General features: G+C 33.5%; 1 protein-coding gene across 3 annotated transcripts in view; it reads left to right on the forward strand.

Annotated features, from left to right (window-relative positions):
• Positions 1-18,417, forward strand: part of LOC117118815 (epididymis-specific alpha-mannosidase-like) — a 21,179-nt gene extending 2,762 nt beyond the window's left edge. Inside the window, exons 4-20 of one of the 3 annotated variants that reach the window (XM_033263523.1) lie at positions 137-309; positions 1,087-1,202; positions 3,062-3,239; positions 4,982-5,180; positions 5,613-5,806; positions 6,461-6,647; positions 7,628-7,779; positions 8,799-9,082; positions 9,597-9,788; positions 9,884-10,024; positions 11,864-11,969; positions 12,608-12,724; positions 14,141-14,372; positions 14,946-15,125; positions 15,485-15,603; positions 16,090-16,219; positions 16,851-18,417. In XM_033263523.1, coding sequence (XP_033119414.1) covers positions 137-309; positions 1,087-1,202; positions 3,062-3,239; positions 4,982-5,180; positions 5,613-5,806; positions 6,461-6,647; positions 7,628-7,779; positions 8,799-9,082; positions 9,597-9,788; positions 9,884-10,024; positions 11,864-11,969; positions 12,608-12,724; positions 14,141-14,372; positions 14,946-15,125; positions 15,485-15,603; positions 16,090-16,219; positions 16,851-16,930 — 2,780 coding nt within the window. In that variant the 3' untranslated portion in view covers positions 16,931-18,417. The remainder of the gene's footprint in view (positions 1-136; positions 310-1,086; positions 1,203-3,061; positions 3,240-4,981; positions 5,181-5,612; positions 5,807-6,460; positions 6,648-7,627; positions 7,780-8,798; positions 9,083-9,596; positions 9,789-9,883; positions 10,025-11,863; positions 11,970-12,607; positions 12,725-14,140; positions 14,373-14,945; positions 15,126-15,484; positions 15,604-16,089; positions 16,220-16,850) is intronic. The other 2 variants (XM_033263524.1, XM_033263525.1) reach the window with 2 other exon arrangements.
• Positions 18,418-21,658: the final 3,241 nt, after the last annotated feature.

Here is a 21,658-nt window from a genome sequence, read left to right on the forward strand (position 1 = left end):
AGCATCCCCATTTAATGACTTCTAGATATGCCACTCTCTGTAATGGTCAATGAGATACAAATTATTAAGTATTTAAATACTGGGGGAAATAGAAACTATCTTTAACATTTTTGTAGATTAATTTCTAAACACACAGAGGGCCATGCTTTTATCTATGAAACTTTTGGAGTTCGACCTCAGTTCTCGTGGCATGTTGACCCATTTGGAGCAACTGCCTCTATGGCAACATTATTCTCGTTGGCTGGATTTAATGCACATCTTACATCACGAATAGATTATGATAAAAAGGAGGCAATGATGAAAAACAAAGTAAGAATTTAATAAGCAATAAGATGATATATGAATGCTATAAAATAATGATATAATCACTATTATATTTTATTAGTATTATTGTTATACTGTATGATATGTAATATTTATAGTATTATTCTATCATTATTATTATTGTTATAGCTAATTGCTTTACATAAAATTAGAATAAATATAAATCATTTTCATTTTTACTAAATATTAGAGGGTTTCGCAAGCTTACAATAACGATAACAAATTTTTTTTCCCCATCAAATGTATAGTCAATCCATCCCTATCTGTCACTAGGCCACTCATGCCATTTACATGAATGAACAATCATTTTCAGCTTGTATCTGTATTGTCAAGAATATTTTAGGCACAAATGATGATAATGAAGAGGATGTATTTGTTATTGTTTTCATAAGGTTGCTAAATCTGCATATTAATGTTATTTCTTAGCATTTCTGATATAAAATTGCAATGTATAATAATATCATTATTATATTTATTTTTATTATTACTTTTGTTAATGTTTTTTGTTATTTTTAATTTATGGTTTATGAGTAAAATTACTCATTATTTTGATAGCAGGAAATTTTATATTAGACCATTTTTATATGAGCAATCTTTCAGCTTCATAAATTTCGCATATTCATAAATTATATTTTTGTTTAAAATGTAAAAAATCAGCAATTTCTCATGACTTGCTGTCACACATTGCATCTCAGTGTTTGAAAGATAGGATTATCCTTTGAACTTTTGTCTTATTAATTTCTATATATCTGTATTATACAGGGCCTTCAGTTTGTTTGGCAGAGTACAAAATCATTTGGAGCCTCAAGAGAAATATTCACTCATGTTATGGATAGCTATAGCTATTGTGTTCCATCAGATCTCCCCTTTTCAAACAGGTTTGTATATGCGGTACTATGCCTTAGACACACCCTTCTCGGATAAGGACTATAAACCATAGGCCCAGTGTACACAATTTGGCTCATGTGCACTTTAAAGGTGTACTGGTCCATATACAGCCCCTGTTGTGGACATACAGAGTAGCTGGTACCAGTTTAACGGGTAGCTCAGTCATGAAGAGACCCTTAGGGGAGAAGCAAGTTATGAGCTTGTCCACAACTGACTGCTAACTAAAAGTTTAAGGGTCAGGGAAAGAATAAAGGAGCAGTATTATTTAGGTGTATTAGCGTTTCAGTCAGTCACTCGCAGTGGTCGCGTTTCGGTCTCTCTCTCTCTCGAGGTCGGGGTTCGAACCTTCACTGTGCATTTCATTTTCATTCTTGTGTTCTTGGGCAAGGCACTTTACCTACTTTTGTCTCTCTTCACCCAGAAGTATAAATGGTTAACCGTTGGTTCTCTACTGGGGAGGAAAAGGCAGCATTTAAAGGAATGGTCAGCCTCCACACAATACCGAAGCTTAGTATGATGGGCGAACAGCTCATTCCCCTACATTCAGTAATGAATACAGGACTATCTTTACCTTACCTAGAGTAGTTTGGAAGAAAGGCCAGTTGTTTAACAATTCTCCCCCCCCCCCCAAAAAAAAAAAAAAAAATCTAAATTGAAATAAACAAAAAAGTAATTCAATTATTAAATTAAATTAGTTTTCTTTGTCCATGGTTAGCTCAACACAGATTTATTGTTATTGAATGTGCTGGAAAAAGTCGTACAATATTGGGTTGGGTCTACAGGAGTTCATGTTTCGAACAGGACCAGTCATTCCATTCATAGAAAAAGCCTTTTGATGGAGAAAGTTTTTATTTTAGCAAGGTTTGCCTAGGTCGAAACTAACTCTGGCTATATATAAATTTGATTAGAAGATTGAAAATGTTATTCTTGTTAATAAATAGATAAGGATTAATAATATTCCATTTTTATTGATTTAATCTACATAAGTTTACTTTTAGAGTTTATATTTAATTAATCAAAATTGTTTAGATATTTATTTGAAAAATATATTATATGAAATAATGTAATCGTTAAAGTTCATAATAATATTTGATAATATTTTAGTAAAACAAAAAGATTGAAATATGTTAAATACAGACACAATGTATACACAACCTATAGTTCTAGAGTCCAGTTAAAATTATGTAAATATGTATCAAAATAATATATTTATATAAATGTTATGTGAATAAATATGTATTTAGAAAAATTGATTAAATGTAACAAAAATATGGAAGAAGCATGATGAAATAAGAATAGGAAAGAAATTTGGAGCAGCTGAAATATTTATAACTTTTATCCATGGTTTAATCCTACATTCACAGGGCTGAACCAACTTTTATGAGCTTGATATATGATGTATGCAAATTACTAATATAAGAGATTCTGTTACTGGGATAGTAGTTCAAAGTCATGATAGTAATTTATCCATTCAAGTAGTTGACATTAAAATGCAGCCTGATTGCGAATGGCCAAATTACTGTAGCTCTTTTCATGGAAAATGTACTGTAGGGAATTATGTGCAACAGATAATGCATGATATAAGAGACTATAAAAAAAAAATCATTAGAAGGTTATGCAAGACATTATGATTCAATAGAACCAAGAAAAAATATTTAAAAAAAGTTTGAAATATTCAGATGGCTGACTTTTCCAGCTCAACTTGCCCTCTAACTTCCACATTAATTCCCTTTCTTCCCATCAGCCCCACCGTGACAGACAAACATAGTTAAAAGTATATTACCCGAAGTGTTATTAATGTTTATTATTTAAATATTTTTTTTAATGTATACCAGTATTCATTTTACAGATCTGGATTTTATTGGAATGGCATTGCAGTGTTCCCTGACCCACCCAGCGATGGTATATACCCCAATATGAGCTTACCTGTCACTGAAGACAACCTGAAACAATATGCTGATGTAATGGTTGGAAATATCAAACAGAGAGCAGCATGGTTCAAAACAAATAATGTCCTCTGGCCATGGGTATGAACCTGTGATGTGTGTTTATATTCTTTGTTTTAGAATATTTGAGACTGGCTCTGGTAAAACTCGCCATTTGTCACAATTTTTTATTTCCTTTAAGCACCCAAAATGTTTTGAGAATCAGAATATTGAAAATGTTCATGTTTTTGCATTTTATAAAAAAAGATATGAGACATGTTGTGGCAAAATGGCTAAGTTGTAGCAAAAATTGAAATTCAAGTTATTGGTATTTTCAGATACCTGAGTATGTGATCTTTGAAATGAGGGGTCATTCATTGAAATTGGACATTTCAAGCCTAAGTTAATGGAAAGTGAAAGTGCAGTACTCTTTAGAGTCCAGATAAACATTATTTGGTTAATTGCCTTTCAAAGTTATTTGTGCATACATTGTTTAATAGAATGAACTATCAAAATAACGTTAAATAAACAATTTGTTGACCACCTTCAGAACAAATACATTGGGACAGGATTAATAAGACATTAAATTTTAGATCTATAGTGAAAAACAAATTTGGATTTTTTAGACAATTTTTTGAGCTCCAATATTTTATAGCTCATTTACTCAATACTGGACTGTGCGACAACCTAACCATTTCGCCACGACATGCCTCATATATTGAAGAACATTTCTGCAAAATATCAGTCACTAAATCTTACTGAAAAGTATATTAAAATTATTTTTTTTAAATGCAAATCTTAATAGTAAAAAATTGAATTTTGGAATCTTTGGAAGCTGTTTTCTCAAAAATTAAATGGCTGTGATATCCAAAGAATTAAATATTCATAATTTTGCTAATACTGTACTCAACCAATTTCCATCAAATATACACTGTTTTAACACCAACACTGTTTTAACACCAAAAACTCAATTTTAAATTTTTCATACAAATGGCTGGTTTTGCCAGAGCCGGTCACGTTTACTTGAGATATTTTAAAGTAAAATGTCCTTTAAAATTTGCTCTTAACACTATCAACTTTTGTCTGAAAAAAATGTGATATGTAATATGACATAATATCATTCCCATATATGGACTCATCACACAAATTGTTCACATATTACACATTTTTATAATGGAGAGATTGAAGCAACTCATTTTTTTTTTGTTTACGAAGCAATGAAATTAAAAGTAATATTAAGTAATATTGGTAGAATATAAAGAAAACATATCTGCTGCAGGAATCAAAGAAACAGCCTTTCAGAAAACATTGCTGTCAAGTTAATCTGTTCTAAATCAATGCAATTGGGTTGTTCCTGTGTTCAGTACATTCTTTGTACAATAGGCTGGAAAGAACCAAATCATATCAACTGTGAAATATAAGGGATACCTCATGTGTCAATCTGAGAACAAGAAAATGTTATTTTTGAACTGAAGAAAATAGAAAAAAAACATCATTCTATGATATGTGGAAGCGGTTTGGGGCAGCGGGAACGATTTGGTTTCCCAAACTTGAGGTCTTGGTTTCAATCCCTCGCTGTGCATTTTGCTTGTGTCCTTGAGCAAGGCACTTTATCTGCATTGCTTCTCTCCACCCAGGAGTATAAATGGCTACATGGTGGGGTTGCTGCTCCTGCGCTGATTTAATACCAGAAGTGCACTTTATAACCTCAAGGAAGAGGCGCATTATAAATGCTTGTACCAGTACCAGGCCAGTCCGTGTGTACCTACAAATTAAATAAAATAGTAAAGGTTTAGTTGTAAACAAACTTTGAAAAGTTTTTATTTTCCCACTTTTCATTCTAGGGGTGTGATAAACAGTTCTTTAATGCTACCATACAGTTTAAGAATATGGACAAGCTGCTAGCCTACATTCAAGAGGCCTCAACTGACTACGGTGTTTCTGTTAAATACGCAACGTTGGGGGAGTACTTTGAAGCTCTTCATGCTACTAATGTATCATGGGATGTGAAGAGTGATGGTGACTTTGTACCTTATTCCTCAGGTGAATGCAGAATTTTGTAGATTCCTTTTACTTGCTGTTGGTTTATTTTACATAATTTTCAATTTTATTATTTTTATTATTATTATTATTACAATTATGTATATTACTGTAGTTTTATAATTATTATAATCGACATGATCAGCATTAGTATCATCATTATCATCATTGTATCATCATTATGTTATCATCATAATCAGTATAATATAGTGAACATTATCATTGTCATCATTGCATCGTCATCAACTTTCTCATCATTATCATCATCATCGTTATCATCATCATCATCATCATCATCATCATTAAATACATCATCTACAACAACATCATCATCATGAATAGTCTCTGGTTATAAAATATTGCTACTATATTATTGTTTTAATGATTAAATTGAATTGATTATTGTTGTTATTGTTAATATCATTGGCATTGTAGGACCTCATGAAGCTTGGACAGGTTTCTACACATCCAGAAACTTTCTCAAGGGCTTGGCAAGGCATAGCCAATCACTGCTACATGCAGGAGAATGCCTCTTTTCAATGTACACTCACTTACCAAATGTCACCACAACAATAAATGAGACAGTCGCACTCAAAAAGTTGAAAGCACTTCGATGGGCATCTGCAGAGGTACGACATCTTGATTTTATCTATTCTTTACTTTCTCAAGCTTAAGTTTTTGTAAATAATTTAGTAATTTTTCCATAGGTAAAGTTGCGTGCTCTTCCTGTGTCATACTCCTTGTGAAGTTTTCAATGCATTGTGGCCAGGTTGTGTAGATTAGGGAGCTATTGGTTGAGAACATATAGAATAGAAGCATAGAATGGATTCACTCATCTGTGACTGTTGTCGCATGCATTCTACATTCTGTTTTAAATTAATTTCAATTTCTTACGGGGCGTACTCGGATGTGTTACAAAGGCAAAGCTACTGATGCACCAATATTTAATACAGTACATTCCTCTTTTTGGCCTGAACGTAGATTCGGCCGATAACCTTTCAGACATGCATAGTTAAATTAACGTGACAACATTTAGACATGCGCAATTAAATTAACATGACATCATTACATTCCACGTTCTACTTCGTCGCATATCAAAACTCAATAGCATTCTTACCTATGCTGCACTTTATCTATGTACTTTCTCAAGTGGGATAGAGGCCCAGTTTGTTTTTTTTTGTGCTGTTATTTTTATAATAATTCATTTGAATTTAAATTTGTCCATACTAATAGCCCATCATCTATTTTAATAACTGAATTGTAATGCTATGCATTTTTTTTAGGTTCAACACCATGATGGGGTGACTGGAACTGAGTCACCTGTTGTACGTGATATGTATGTGTCACATTTGAGCTCATCAGCTGATGGTGTCAGAGATGCAGTTGAAGAAATGATTGAAGGGTTGATCAGTAGGAATGCTAAACAGGAAGTCAAGTTTAAAGTTCATGTCCTTGGAAATAAAAACAGTGGTATTTAATTTAATATTTTGTCCGTATTAGGGAGCTTTTGATTGCACGACGACGGTAGGACGTAGAACGTAATGACATCACTAAAAGTCATATGCGAGAACGTTAAGGTCACCTCGTCGAGCAGATTCTGGAACAAATTTCGGCCAAATCTATGTATGCAGAGAAGTAGGACGCCAGGTAGGACGGACATGCATGAGTGATTCCGTTCTAGCGTCGTGTCGTCGCACAAATCGAAAGCTCCTTATTAAAGAAACTGGTGTGAATAACTTGGTGGTTGGCCTTTCTGTAATAATAATAATAATAATTTATTTATTTAAACACGGAAAAACTTGATCACCCAAGGGTGTTTTTCATCAAGGCCGTGCAAGGCCATAAGTGGTAAAATATAAAAATACAAAATACTGAAGCCTGGTTTCCTTAAAATCGCAACATTGTTGCTGCAGTGTTTTCAGTGCAGTCGTACTGTGTAGCACACAAACGGGAAGGCTCCCCGATTCGACTGACCAATCAGCAGCACTGAAAGCTGTCGGTGACTGCGTGTAGCGATTGTATGGAAACCAAGCTTAAGCCTCATTAAGAGACTTACTGACAGGATACACTGTATGATGTATATCATTTTTATTATGTATACACTTGATGCATTTTTCAATTATAATGATTGTGGAAATGTACCGTAGTTGGCTCATTCAATATCATAACAAGGTTTCTACTGCTTATCCAGGGAGTTTGCTTAAATCCAAACCACACTTGATAAAATTCTCAGCTCAGCTGGCCTCACAAGGTTGTTGTCTCACAAGGTGCATGGCCATGGCAAAAGAAGAGTTTGCTCTTGATGAATGTGCATCATCATCCTTCAAATTTTGCATTTAAACTGCATGTATGTTCACCACCATCTTCTGATTAGAATGTGCAAACATTTAAGGTCGGTTAATCAACTATATTTAGCTGAGCTTTGTGGAAAATATTTATTTTATCCATAGGTGCACTTCAAGTATTAAAGGATTCTACAAAACCGGTGCCCATCATAGTTTACAATCCCCTTGGCTGGTCAATGAACAGAACCATCAGGCTGAACGTTACAGGCAAGAATATCTCTGTCAAGGATGCAGATGGTAAAAGGGTTCCTGCTCAGGTGTGTGTAACTGATTGTTCTTCATAATTTATATTTTTTCAGTAATATTATTATTAATTAGTAGTTTCCTTAAATTTTGTATGCCTATTTGTATTTTTAATTATATTATATATTACTGATATGTGTATTACTGTAATTTTGATTTTATAATTATTGTCAACATGATCAGCAGTAGTATCATCATCATCATCATCATCATTGTATCATCATTATGTCATCATCATCATCATCTTAATCATCATCATAATATTATAGTGAATATTATCATTGTCATCATTGCATCATCATTCCATCATCATCACCATCATCATCATCATCATCATTATCCTCTTCATCATTGTCATTCAACATTATCATTAAAAACATCATTAGCATCATTTACAGCATCATCAACATCATCATCTTTTTTTTTCTCTCTCTCTTTTGTGATACATTTACAACTTTTATTTATCCATAACATATGTTTTACATATCAGATATTCCGTCAGAGACATATACCAATGGATGTCCTCTTACATAGTCGTTGTAATAAAAGATAATTTACAATCAGACAAGCATATTTAAACCACTCATATGGTGGTATAAACAACATCAGTTACTGACTCATATAATCATAATCATGGCATGACTTTTCTTTGGCTGTCAAGCATTGTTAAGTTTGTTTTTGTTTTGTTTTGTTTTTTATTCGTATTCATAAACTTGATGTTTGTTTTCATGCAAATGATGATGATTAATATCGTTCTTCTGATCACAACAAAAAATTCAAAATTTTTTTTTTCCTTTTGCATGAATCTTAGATATAAGTAAACCGCAAGTCTTAACATACAGTTCAATACACATAATTCTATCTGACCTTAACACAAGAACAATCATACCAGAGCCTGGATGCCTGATCAAAATGGTACATATGTTTATATATGCCTAGGTCCTCAAAATATATATATTTTTTATCCTTTTTGTTTATCTTTTTCGTTATTCTCTTTCTTACTTATATTTAAATGCATTTTTTTCTTCTATAGATAGTACCCCCTTTCAACAAGGATGATCACTATCAGTTGTTCTTCTTTGCTGATGTACCAGCAATGGGCTATACAACTTACTTTATTGGAAATGGTTACCATAGCAACCACCACACACATCAATCACATGTGACTTCATCTATAGCCTATCGTAAGTTGAAGCCGACAAAAAAATCAAAAGGAAGAAGTAACCATGCGGGCAAGACATTTGTTGCTATTAGCAACCAATGCTACAAGATTACAGTTGATAAATCAACCAACCTTCTGGAGTCTATAACACTGAAGTAAGAGTTGTTACGCCACAATGTGGTGGGTTTATTTGCAGTCTTCTTTTCCTGTGTATCCTATCGTTAGGGCTGGTCTTGGTGTAGAATATTGTATACATTCTTTAGACAACCAGACTGTTCTTTACTAATGACCTATTGCATCTCAATAATTCACACAGACCCTCACACAAACGCAGCCAGGGTGAGCATTTAGGTAACTTAACAGTTAGTTAGATAACACCCTCTTACCATCAGTTTGGAACAGACATAAGCACACAAATATGTTTTTGTATACTGTAACTAACACTTAAAATGGCACCTTATGGACTTTTTAGCAAAGCCCCACTCCTTGGATATTTTTTTACAGTCCCACAAATTGACAGTGTAAAAACATGTGCGAAAACACATGTGCTTTGTGGGACACGCGCCTGTTCTCATTAGTCAGTTGTGATGTTTGATTGGAAATCATTACAAAAAAAAATGGCCTTAATTTTTTTAATATGCTCTAATTAATTTTTTCTTCCCTATTTAGAGAATCTGGAAAACAAATGAAATTTCAGAATATCTTCATGGAATATGATTCTCATACTGATGTTGCCAATGGACAGGTTTCTAACAACTACATATTCCGACCAAAAGGAAATGCCCAGGTTGTAGGTCAAAAGGTTGTGTTGGATATTCTCAATGGCGCATTAGTTCACGAAATTCGACAAAGCTTTTACAAGTAAGTTTATTTTTCAGTATTCAACAAATATTTTCAATATGCCCATTTTCATTATTACCATTTCTTATTTACTGTTAATTTTGTATTTTTTCCAGCCTTTCTGAAGATAAACCAAGATATATGGTGACTCTCCGTCTATATACAATTCCTGATCACTATGACAACCTAATTTGTAACCGCCTTGAAATGGACTTGAAGGTGGGACCACTTCTGATGAACAAGGAACTTGTTACAAGGTAGGAAAGGTTATTTGTTTCATTAAGACATAAATCTCCGTCCTGATTATCAAATTTTCTGATCAAAATTTAATATTCTGGACAGTACCTTATTAAACAATGACAGTGTTTTTTAGAGGACTGATCTGCATATTATTCATAACATAATTATTGTAATTATCATATTCATGAGATAATCTAATGGTCCTCGTAAATTTCTTGTACAGGTTTATTACTAGTGTCCATAGTGTCACATGTTTTTGTCAAATAAAATTTGTTATACGTCAATTTTGATGTCATCACTGCAACTCCCAATGTTATTTGCCTATTCCCCACAGTACAATAATAATTCACATAGCTTGGCTTGATTTTTTTTTAGGTTCGTGTGCAAAAAAAATACCTAATTGAAAATTACTTTCATGAAACAAGGTTAATTAGAACACGAAGAAAGTTTCTTCAAATTGAACATTAAGTACGAACAATTAAGGAATTCCTTTAATCAATGGACCATAAACTAAACAAACTGAACGTTTAATAGGGATATTCTAGACATATTTTAAAGGCTCAGGAACGAAATTAGATGCAGACCAGGCTATAGCCTAGCTTACGTATAAAAACATTGCACTTTAATGCTTTAAGAAATGTTTATTTCTTTGACGAATGTCTATCAAAATAGCATTGCAAACAAGTTCTTCTAACTTAATACAAATTGCAATAGTCAATATCCGTACTGTACTGCTGATGTGCAATGTCGCTAGCTCTGTGAGTTAACACATACTGCAGGAGCACAAGTCAGCATACACACAGCTAAATGCAAATACGCCCACATTATACGAATCATATCAGCATAACAGCCTATGACTGCTGCAACAGTTGTTTATCAAAATTAACATTAAAAGACGGGCAATTGACTTATAAAGCAATTAGTAGAGCTGCATGTATCATGCACTAGCGAAACATTATACTTAGGTTAGATTTAATGCATTCAAAAATGTAACATTCGTATAATAATTTTCCGCTAGTGTACATTACATGCAGCTCTACTAATTGTTTATTATTCTGGACAGGGCTTAACGGTATCTTATTCAACGATGACAATGTTTTTTAGAAAACTAATTTGCATATTTCATGACATAATTATCATATTTATCTTATTCATGAGATAATCTAATACTCTATACTTGGAAAGGTTTACTACTAGTGTCCACAATGGTCGTACTCTGTACACTGATGAGAATGCATATCAGATGATGAAGCGACTTCAGACCAGGCCATAGCCTAGCTTACATATAAAAACATTGCACTTTAATGCTTTAAGAAATGTTTATTTCTTTGACGAATGTCTATCAAAATAGCATTGCAAACAAGTTTTCCTAACTTAATACAAATTGCAATAGTCAATATCCGTACTGTACTGCTGATGTGCAATGTCTGTGAGTTAACACATACTGCAGGAGCACAAGTCAGCATACACACAGCTAAATGCAAATACGCCCACATTATACGAATCATATCAGCATAACAGCCGATGACTGCTGCAACAGTTGTTTATCAAAATTAACATTAAAAGACGGGCAATTGACTTATAAAGCAATTAGTAGAGCTGCATGTATCATGCACTAGCGAAACATTATACTTAGGTTAGATTTAATGCATTCAAAAATGTAACATTCGTATAATAATTTTCCGCTAGTGTACATTACATGCAGCTCTACTAATTGTTTATTATTCTGGACAGGGCTTAACGGTATCTTATTCAACGATGACAATGTTTTTTAGAAAACTAATTTGCATATTTCATGACATAATTATCATATTTATCTTATTCATGAGATAATCTAATACTCTATACTTGGAAAGGTTTACTACTAGTGTCCACAATGGTCGTACTCTGTACACTGATGAGAATGCATATCAGATGATGAAGCGACCACCTCGCTACAATGTGTCAGAACCAATTGCGCAGGTATTCATTTTAAGATCTTTATTACTATGTAACCTTTTATGAGTCTGAGACTGCTACCATCACGTACATGGTGCTGTCATATGAAGCTGTGGTGATGATAACAAAAGGTATGGAATAGCTGATCATAGACATAGAAAAGATAACTTAAATTACTTTGAAATGAACAGTCAAATCAAATCAAATATTTATTTCCATTCGTTCAAATAACAAAAGCAAGCCTGTAAACAGAACAGATTTAGTCAAACATCAGTCTCATTTTTGTCATTATAATTAACTTTATTTTTATTATTATTACTATTGTTACTACTAGTAGTGTCATTATTTATAATAATAATTATTGTTGTTTTTATTATTTTTATTATATTATACCATTATCATTATTATTTTTAATTAATATTAATCTAACTATACACTTTTTCTGATTGTCTTTTTAGTGTAATACATTGGTCTAAATTTAAGATGTTAAATTTAAATAAAATTTCCTGTGAAGTGAGTTGTACACATATTTACATATTCATCTTGAGTCATGTATTAACAAATGTTATTGCATTTTATACTTTACAATGAGAACATTTGTGTCAAGAATAATTATAATTATTTGTCTGAATTTATTTGTTTCATCTGTTAATTTGTTCTAGAACTATTATCCAATGGTGTCGACTGCATTTATTGAAGATGTGAAATCAGACATCCGTTTTACCGCCCTCTCAGAACGAACACACGGTGTGAGCAGCCTTGGTGATGGTGAGATTGAGGTCAGCAAATGTTACCATGATTAAAATATACATAATAATTTTAAACATCTGTAATGACTATTAATTACCTTATTTATCATGTTTATTAATTGACTATCTGAGAATAAGGAGGCTCTGGGCAAAGTTTCTGACACCACAAGCAACTTTTGAATGATGAGATCCCCTGAAAACTGTAATGAGGCAACACAAGACAAATTGTTAAGCCGTTTTTCACTCCGGCAAATTTATTCATCTGAGGCGAAAGCGTTTAATTGCATGCATGCGCAGTTAAATTTTTATGTGCTCATTGTTCGCTTTTTCGCTTGTGGTAGTTTGCCTTGGTAAATTGTGAGTTTGTAGGGTTGAGAGCTCGGGAAAATATTTTAGGTTGTTTCTGCACCACTTACAATTTCTCTGATAAATTATCTTTAAATTCCGTCCAGTTATTTTATCCCATCATGCAAAATTATGGACAACAATGCAATGTGTTTAACACCAAGATATCCGTTTTGTTGACCTAGCAGGTGACTCTTTTTTTGCGCGAGATGGATCGGCCTAGGCCAAAAAATGAAATCGTGCTGTATTATTTCGCTCTGGGAAATGTACTGTGTTGCAATGATGTTTCATTGTACTTCTATATAGGGATTGAGAAGAAGATGAAAAAGAATGCTAGCTTTGTTTAGTGTGCTTTACAGCACAATAAACAATAGTTATAGATGGACAACGTCCAGCCAGGCGCCTTCGACATCAAGCACAAGTCTTTTCAGGCTTTTTTTATATTTAATAAGCATGAAAAATTTACTCACTTTTTATAATGAAGTGTTTGATAGTAGGCCTACAGTAGGCCCCTAAGCCTACCAACTACTAGGCATGGCCATGATTTGAAAATCGGTCAAAGGTTATTTATTTTCACGTTCAGAGATCTTTCCGATAAATTGTCTGATTCTCATACGAAAATTGATCGAAAACTTTGGGCCCCTTTTCCGCAGCGAAAAAAAACAACAAAATGTCTCATTTCAGACACATTCAAACTGATTGCAGGTTGAATGATTCCCTGTTCTTATTAAATATTGTCACCAATTAAGTTTATTAGTTTAAAATTGATCACTTGAAACACTAGAATTTACTGTAAAGCAAAATGTATTATAAAAATTGTTGTTTTGACATAAACTTGTATATTTTAAATTTCATTATCCCTGCATGTTAATGTATAAAATTATTCTTTAGTCTGTTGTTTTATATAACAACCTAATTTGAAATAGTTGGGAGTTAAGAGAGATTTTCCTATAAAGCACCAAAATTCTCTCCTTTTGCCATTAAAACTTTAGTTATCACAGGTCAAAAAATCTCATTGAATATCAATTATTTTTACTTTCCTAATAAAATCAAGCTGTGTTTTATTTGCTGACGATGTCAACAACCTGTTTTTAAATCTAGATTATGCTACATCGTCGACTGATGAACAATGAATTTGAAGATCATAATTTCAACCTGACACTGAATGATTCATCAGTTGTGCAGCCTAGGCTTTGGCTTTTACTTGGCAACAAGACACATTTGAGTCTCCTCCAACACCAGTCTAGACTCCAACTGGAGAACCCACCATTAGTGATGTCAGTTGATTATAGTCAAGAAGATCTTGCTGCTAGATTTTTTCACTCCAGAAAAGGTACTGCTGTTGTTATCTACATTTTCTAACTACTGTACTATGAAGCTAATGGTTTGATCCCCTACAATTTTAAGTAATTACGTTCATATTCAGTGGTTGGCTCCAGAAATTTGTTGATAGGGGGTCTGAAATGTCCTACAGGGGGGTTTGACCCAAGGGCCTACTAGATCTTTGGTCTGGGTCCTGGAATTGAAATCCTGGGTAAGGTTCGTGGGGAGAGTTTTTATGGCTTAGTATGGCCCAAATTTTGTTTTTAGACCACAGTATTAGGGTTTGGCAAACGTTGAATAGGTACATTATTATTTGTCGGACGATTTGCTGGGGTCCAGGCCTGTCTGACAGAGGGGAAAATGCTGCAGGAGTCTCCCGGAAATTGAGATGACCTCCCACACTCTCGCGAGAAACCAAAAATCACCCGGGAAACTAACCCATTTCCTGCAAATTCATGATATTTTGCATGTGTTTACTACTTTATTAAAAATTGTCTTCCAGAAGGCAGCTCTGGTGATGGGTACCATGCAAGTCTTACTGTACATGAAATTCTATGACATTTTTTTTTATTCATTATCCTAGATATGACAACTCATGCATTTATAACCAAATGGTGTGAACTGTTCAACACTCGTTTTTCCACCCTTGCTGCAGACCTTCCTGCTAATGTTCACTTGTTAACATTGAAGACACCGGGCTGGAACTACGACAGTAATCACTTGAAACAAATAGAAAAAGTCAAAGAAACCATCATTAGAAAAGGCAGGAAACTTAAAATAGAATTTGAAAATGCATATTGTTACTTTGGGAAACTGAGAGCCTTTTCTTTAGTATACCAAAGCTATATTTTTTACAATAGAAAGGCCTTTGGTCAGTTTAAATAGCAACATGTTCTTGGAATCAAATGACTTTTGTCTGTGCTCAGGTCAAAAGTCAGATGTGCTGGATGTGTTATGGTAACAAGAAGCTCTAACAAAAGTCTCCTAAATCATACAGAATTTTAGTTAATACATGCCTTTTAGATAGTCTCAGAAAGTACCAAATATATATAGCAAAATACATTATTACATTATACATTGTTATTTAAATTTAAGATGATAAATTGTTTTTGTATCTCGCAGATGGAATACAGAAATGGAAATTGACAGTGAATACAAAAAGATTGATGGTACGGTTCCATCATTTGTATGCGAAGGGAGAACACCCTTCAATGTCGAAGGCAGTTGCCATAGATGCCCAGGTAAGAATTAACCAGGTACTCCCATAACTAATGAATATGTGATGGTCATGTAATGGTAATGATGGTGGTTTATGCTGATGATAATTATAAGGATGGGGGTGGTAATTGCTATGTATTATGTTATATCGCCCTCTATAAAACGAAGAAGGATAGATTGCGCTGCTTATATCCTTTTTCATCATTTTATATGAGTTCAGTTGGATGAGATATCAGACAGAAAACCAGTGAGATGGTGGTGACGACGATGAGGATGATGATGGTGGCGGTGGTGGCAACGACAAAGGGATGATGATGTGAAGGTGACGGCGATGATGTGAAGGTGATGGCAATGACAACAGGGTCAATAATGATTATGATATAGATGAAGATGATGATACTGATGATGATGGAAATGATAAAGAAGAAAGATTGTGATGATGATGGAAGTTGTAAAATCATGTACATGAAGATAAAATCTTGTATTAAATAAATCAGTTGTTTTCATAGAAATTGCTGGCAACATTTGGGAAGATATCAGTTATTGATGAGCGTAGTTTAACTGGACTTTGGTCGAAAAAAGATTTAAATCGTTGGAAATGGAACACAAATGATGAATGTGGCTCTACTAATACTCCATGTAAGTGATGGATAATAATATTACCTTCCTAACCTCCCTTACACAGGAACTTTGTTTAAACTATAGGCAACCGGCCCTTAGTAAACAAAATGAATAGAAATTAAAAATTGCTTTGTGCGGTGGCCAGGTATATCATAGTCTATGAGTTTTATTAAAGGGTTGAGTTTACCTAGTTAAAACTATGTAAAATAGTAATGTTAATGATGATGAAGATGATAATATAAAGGATAACAGATAATGATAACAGTGATATAAATAGTAGCATAACTAGGTTTCGCGGGCCCTGGTTCCTGAGAACAGTTGGAGCCCTCTGCATATAAATTGGCCGACCAGGCTAACTAAGCTCTAGGTCTATACATAAGTATTACTCTTCTACTGAATCTGTAGTAAACATCAACCTGAAACCCATCCTTGATTCTAGATTCCAGTTTTTGCCCTGAAAATAAATTAACACTTTATGCCACTGATTATAAACAGTATTGCAATAACTACAAATGATTTAGTAGGCTTTTTCAGTTAGCTGTATTATTAGAGCCTACTTTTGACAATATTGGTATATGTATGAAAATGATTAATATAATTCATCATATAAAATTCAACAAAATAAAATGGTAAAATTTTTTTTTTTCAGATCAAGTAGAGGGAGCTCTAACAGGGACTACATTCACGATTGTTCCACAAGACATCCGAACATTCTTTGTAGAATTCTGAATAACCAAAAGCACACGATAGTAGCTTCGGTATTGAGACACACCTCCACTGGTGATAAATATAGATGATAATAATTGTTTGAGAGAAAAACATATTGTCCCCAGTGGGGTATCACGGAGAGGCGCACACCCCTAAAAAATACTCACGCCACCTCAGTCGCCCCTAAAAATCACGCTGAAATACTGTAGTTGAAAATCACTCAAATTACCTTATTTTGTGATCTAGCACCCCTCACCTACTTGTATATCAAGTCCCCACTTCACCTTCTTGTTCCCCATCAGCCCCCATTTCAAGACTCCAGATACGCCACTGTATGTCCCCATTGGGATGATCAAGTTTTGTGTTTTGGTAATTACCATATGTTGTGTTAAGTAAATTTATCATTAACGTTTATGTCTATGTGTATTAAGGTTATTGAGGTATAGATGTTGTTTAATATTGTATTTATGATTTTTTTCTATATTTTATAGAATCGAATGAGACATTTTATAAACATATTCATTCGAACTCAAACCGTAGTATATCTACATTTGTATTGCTAACCTGCATAGTTGTCTGACTCCTTATCCACAGTGAGTGCAACTGGTAGTCTGAGAGATGAGTCGAATTAGTGCAAATATTTTACCATTTGTCTTAATATGATTTTTGTGTGGAACATACCGTGGTACATCTGGAACACCAAGTCTTAAGTATTGTGAGCGGTGCGCTTTGAGGTCAGAGGTCGATGAACTACTTTTTGACCAATATCTATATTTTAGGGCACAGCAGTAGAAAACAGGCATCAAAATTATTGGAATTATGCTAATTTTAAAGCTGAGGGATCATACTAAATAGTGGTTATCACTAAATGTCATTTTGGCAATTATTTTTGGAAAAACTCCATATATTTTCCATAAAATTTCATATTTCTATTTTGATTAATTACCAATATGTTAATTTGAAATACTTCAGATTTTTGTCAAAACACATATATCAAAAAGAATTTTGATTTTCCTTCACACATACAGGTTATAATGAGAAAATAGTGATTTTCACTTATTTTTGGGAAAAAAATCACAAAAAATGCTATCTTGTTAACCATTTGTCATAGAGAGCTAAATTATGTATCAAACTGATGGCAAAAGACATGTTTATATTCAACATAATGGAAGTTTTAGGGGTGTGTTCGGACGAAAACGGGAAAAAAATTACATAGGGTTTTTACCGGTATTGTATCCACAGGTGGTTTGTGCAGAACTCACCTTTCAGAAAAACCATTCTCGGACGTAAAACCTGAGGTATTATGCAAATGATGAGTTTCTATCAATTAGTTTCCCTGGACCCTTGCGTCACTTCACACTTTAATTAAGAAATGGACTTTGGCGTTGGCCCACTGCATTATGTTGTTTTCTCAAAATCATGTAATGAAATTACCGCAGCTACGACAATAATAAAGCATACATTGCAAACTCCCAATAAATCGCAGATGTGCATTTTGGGCATATGAACCATGAATAAACTGTCATTCATTTGAAAATTTGTAGTTTAAAAAGAGAAAATTACTACCACTAGTAGTGCCATGATCATTTGTATGCATGTGGTGGACGTATGCAACAATCTGGATTCTAGGATAGCCCTCACTTGAAATAATTGATTTTATCAAGCTTTTCAATTTTGTTTTTAAAAACAAACTATAAAAGGTGCAGGGACCAAGAAATTTAGACAGACTTTACTTCTGGTGCTTGTTCAAACAAAGGAGATTAAGTGATAAAAAATGCTCCCTGTTGCTAACGCCCAGAAAGTAGAAGTAAGCCTACAAGGCCTGGCCCCAGTTTAATTTATATTAACACAATACCATGGGTGAGCCTACGCTATAAGATAGTATGACAGCGATGTTCGTAAGAAAGTAAGAGTAGGCCCATTTTTTATCTGTTTACTACCATAAAAGACATGCGGGCGAGGGTGATAAACTAATAATTTTTTTTCTTAAGTCGAGGCTTAGTTTTACAGTCCTAAATTCACCTAAGTACAACCAAAGAGTATATATATAACAACTCATCGCCTAGTAGTAGAATAGCCTAGATATCCAGACGTTTGGACGCCAATTAACGAAGTAGAGGCCTATGAGGCGCCAAATTTACTTTAATTATTTAACAAAATTATAATCATATAATTCATTATTTAATATATAATTTAACATATGTTCATTATATACATATAATTAGTTTTGTTTCTAACAATTATATATAAATAATTGGTGGAGTGATGTTCATTATTTATGATTTAACCTAGCAAAACATTATTTATATATAATTTGAAATAGCCAAATATTATTTATAAATAATTGAAATGCCGATAGTCATTATATATAAATAATGATTTTACTCAAAGTCATTATTTATAAATAATTATTTTAACATCATATTATTTATAAATAAGGAAAATTTTTGTTTTTTTTTACTCATAGTCATTATTTATAAATAATTGTTTTAATGTCGTATTATTTATAAATAACGAAAATCGCTTTACCAATTATTTATATATAATTGTTGGAAGCAAAACTAATTATATGTATATAACAAAAAAATGTTGAATTATATATTAAATAATGAATTACATATAATTTTGTTAAATAATGAAAGTGAATTTGGCGCCTCATAATAATTATAATAATAGGCTTTTCTACTTCTTACACCATGGATATAGATCAAGATAATTGTCATGGGCGGAGGCACAAAAATATTTTTCCAGGCCTGGCTGCTACTCTAGTGCTACATTGAATGCTATAAAAAATATGCAGTGATAATCATTACAAGGCTGTCCAGCTGTATGTCTTCATTTTGTATCATACAATTATTTGACACTTAGGCCTGAGCCTAAGTGTCTTCGGACCCTATACAGGCCTCTTTTCATTTTTCAATAAAATATAACTTTTTTTTTTTCTTCTGAAATGCAAATATAACCTATTGATTATGAATAAAAATGAAACGAATTTAATAGTATAGGCCTAAATAATAATACGAGAAAATGAAGATAAAAGACTTGATAGTTTTTCTTTCAACAAATACAGTTTTCGGTATTCAGTACCATACACAGTAAAAGAAATGTAATGGAAAGACGAATTAAAAGTAAGACAGTGGATTGATACAAAGATGACTCTCTGAATATGAGTAGATGGGAAAAAGGAGAAGGCAAACAATTTTACGAATCAGAGTGGGAACTTGCTATAGAAAAATACCAATGATGACGAAGTCAATGACGCATTTACTCGGTTATTAGGCTAGAAGTTAATTGATTAACTTCAGAAACAGGTTAATTGATATTACTGACAGAGGACTGTACATCAGGGCTACTTCACAAAAGTAAATATGTCGTGTTCTAATTTCTCTTTTTCGTGAACTTACCAAAAAAAGTCGATTGACTTTGTCGTCTTAAATCTACAAATCCTTATTGTAAAATAAAATTTATAGAAAAAAATATTATTTATCTCGTTTTTGTGAATTACCGAAATAATCAGTCGATTGATTATGTCGTCTTGTTCTCATCTCTACAGATCCTTATTGCAAAATCAATTCATACAGAAAAATAGGCATCTATTTATAGGCCCATGTTGGCTAAAATGCTGATCATATGATTACTTGCTGTCAAGGGATGCATAAATTAGAGAGGGGTCATTAACACAATAATGTGATGATTTCCATTTAATATTTTATTTATTTATTTTTTTTTTTGTTGATTTCATAGTAATTCTGGTTCATTGGTCATTATTGGATATTAGATTTTAACTAGTTTTTATGTACAGTATTGTTAATATTGTAGGCCTTTTAACTTTTATCTGTCTTTTTAATATTTAATTTCATTTAATTTTCTTCCATTTCATTTATTATGCCTCACAAGAAATACAACAGGTCATATTGTAAAAACATGCACAATGAAAGAAAAAACGAACACAAACAGGATTCCTAAAAAGTAAACAACAACAACGAACAAACAACACGGAAAATAAAGGTTGCATTGACTGAAAACAAAGATTGTTACCTACTAGCCTGGTGGTCCTGACAAAAACAAGAGATGGGGAAAAATCGGACGGTAGCACTACGAGAGTGTAACCCAATGATATGGTGTGATACAATGATACAGTACCAATGATGGTAGAAGCGGTTGGCGCAACGGTTGTGGCTCGGATTCTCAACCTTGAGGTCAGGGGTTCAAAACTCTCGCTGTGCAAGTCGCTTGTTTCCTTAGGCAAGACACTTTATCTACATATGTCTCTCTCCACCCAGGTGTATAAATGGGTACCAGCATATGCTGGGAAGGTAAAACAGACTGCAGTGCGGGAGGAGCAGTGGCGTATCCAGTCGCCCCCATTGAAAACTTCGAAACAAAAAAAATTTGGCTAGGCTTATGCTGTCACGGTTAACGTGTATTCGGGAATCTAAGAAGCAATAGTTTTCAGTGGGCGTGGGCACCGAAAATAAATTCCACTAGCCACTGGGGAGGAGTGGCGAACCCCCCCCCCCCAGCCTTGCACAGTCTGACCCAAACGCTAAAGTAAGAGAGATGGGCACTCCGGCCTGCTTCAGGTTTCGAACCTTTACTTTACCTTTACTTACAATGATACAGACGAATGATATCATATGCGGGTGGCCAAAATATGGTGGAAGTTGCTGGTAACGACACAATTTAATTTCCCAGACTTCAGACGCTGGCTCCGCCACTGACCATTGTAAAGGCACAATTTAATGTCAC

This window comes from Anneissia japonica, unplaced genomic scaffold (assembly GCF_011630105.1).
Source record: "Anneissia japonica isolate Jap-2015-1 unplaced genomic scaffold, ASM1163010v1 scaffold737_len1565949_cov176, whole genome shotgun sequence".
NCBI classification, from domain to species: Eukaryota; Metazoa; Echinodermata; class Crinoidea; order Comatulida; family Comatulidae; genus Anneissia; species Anneissia japonica.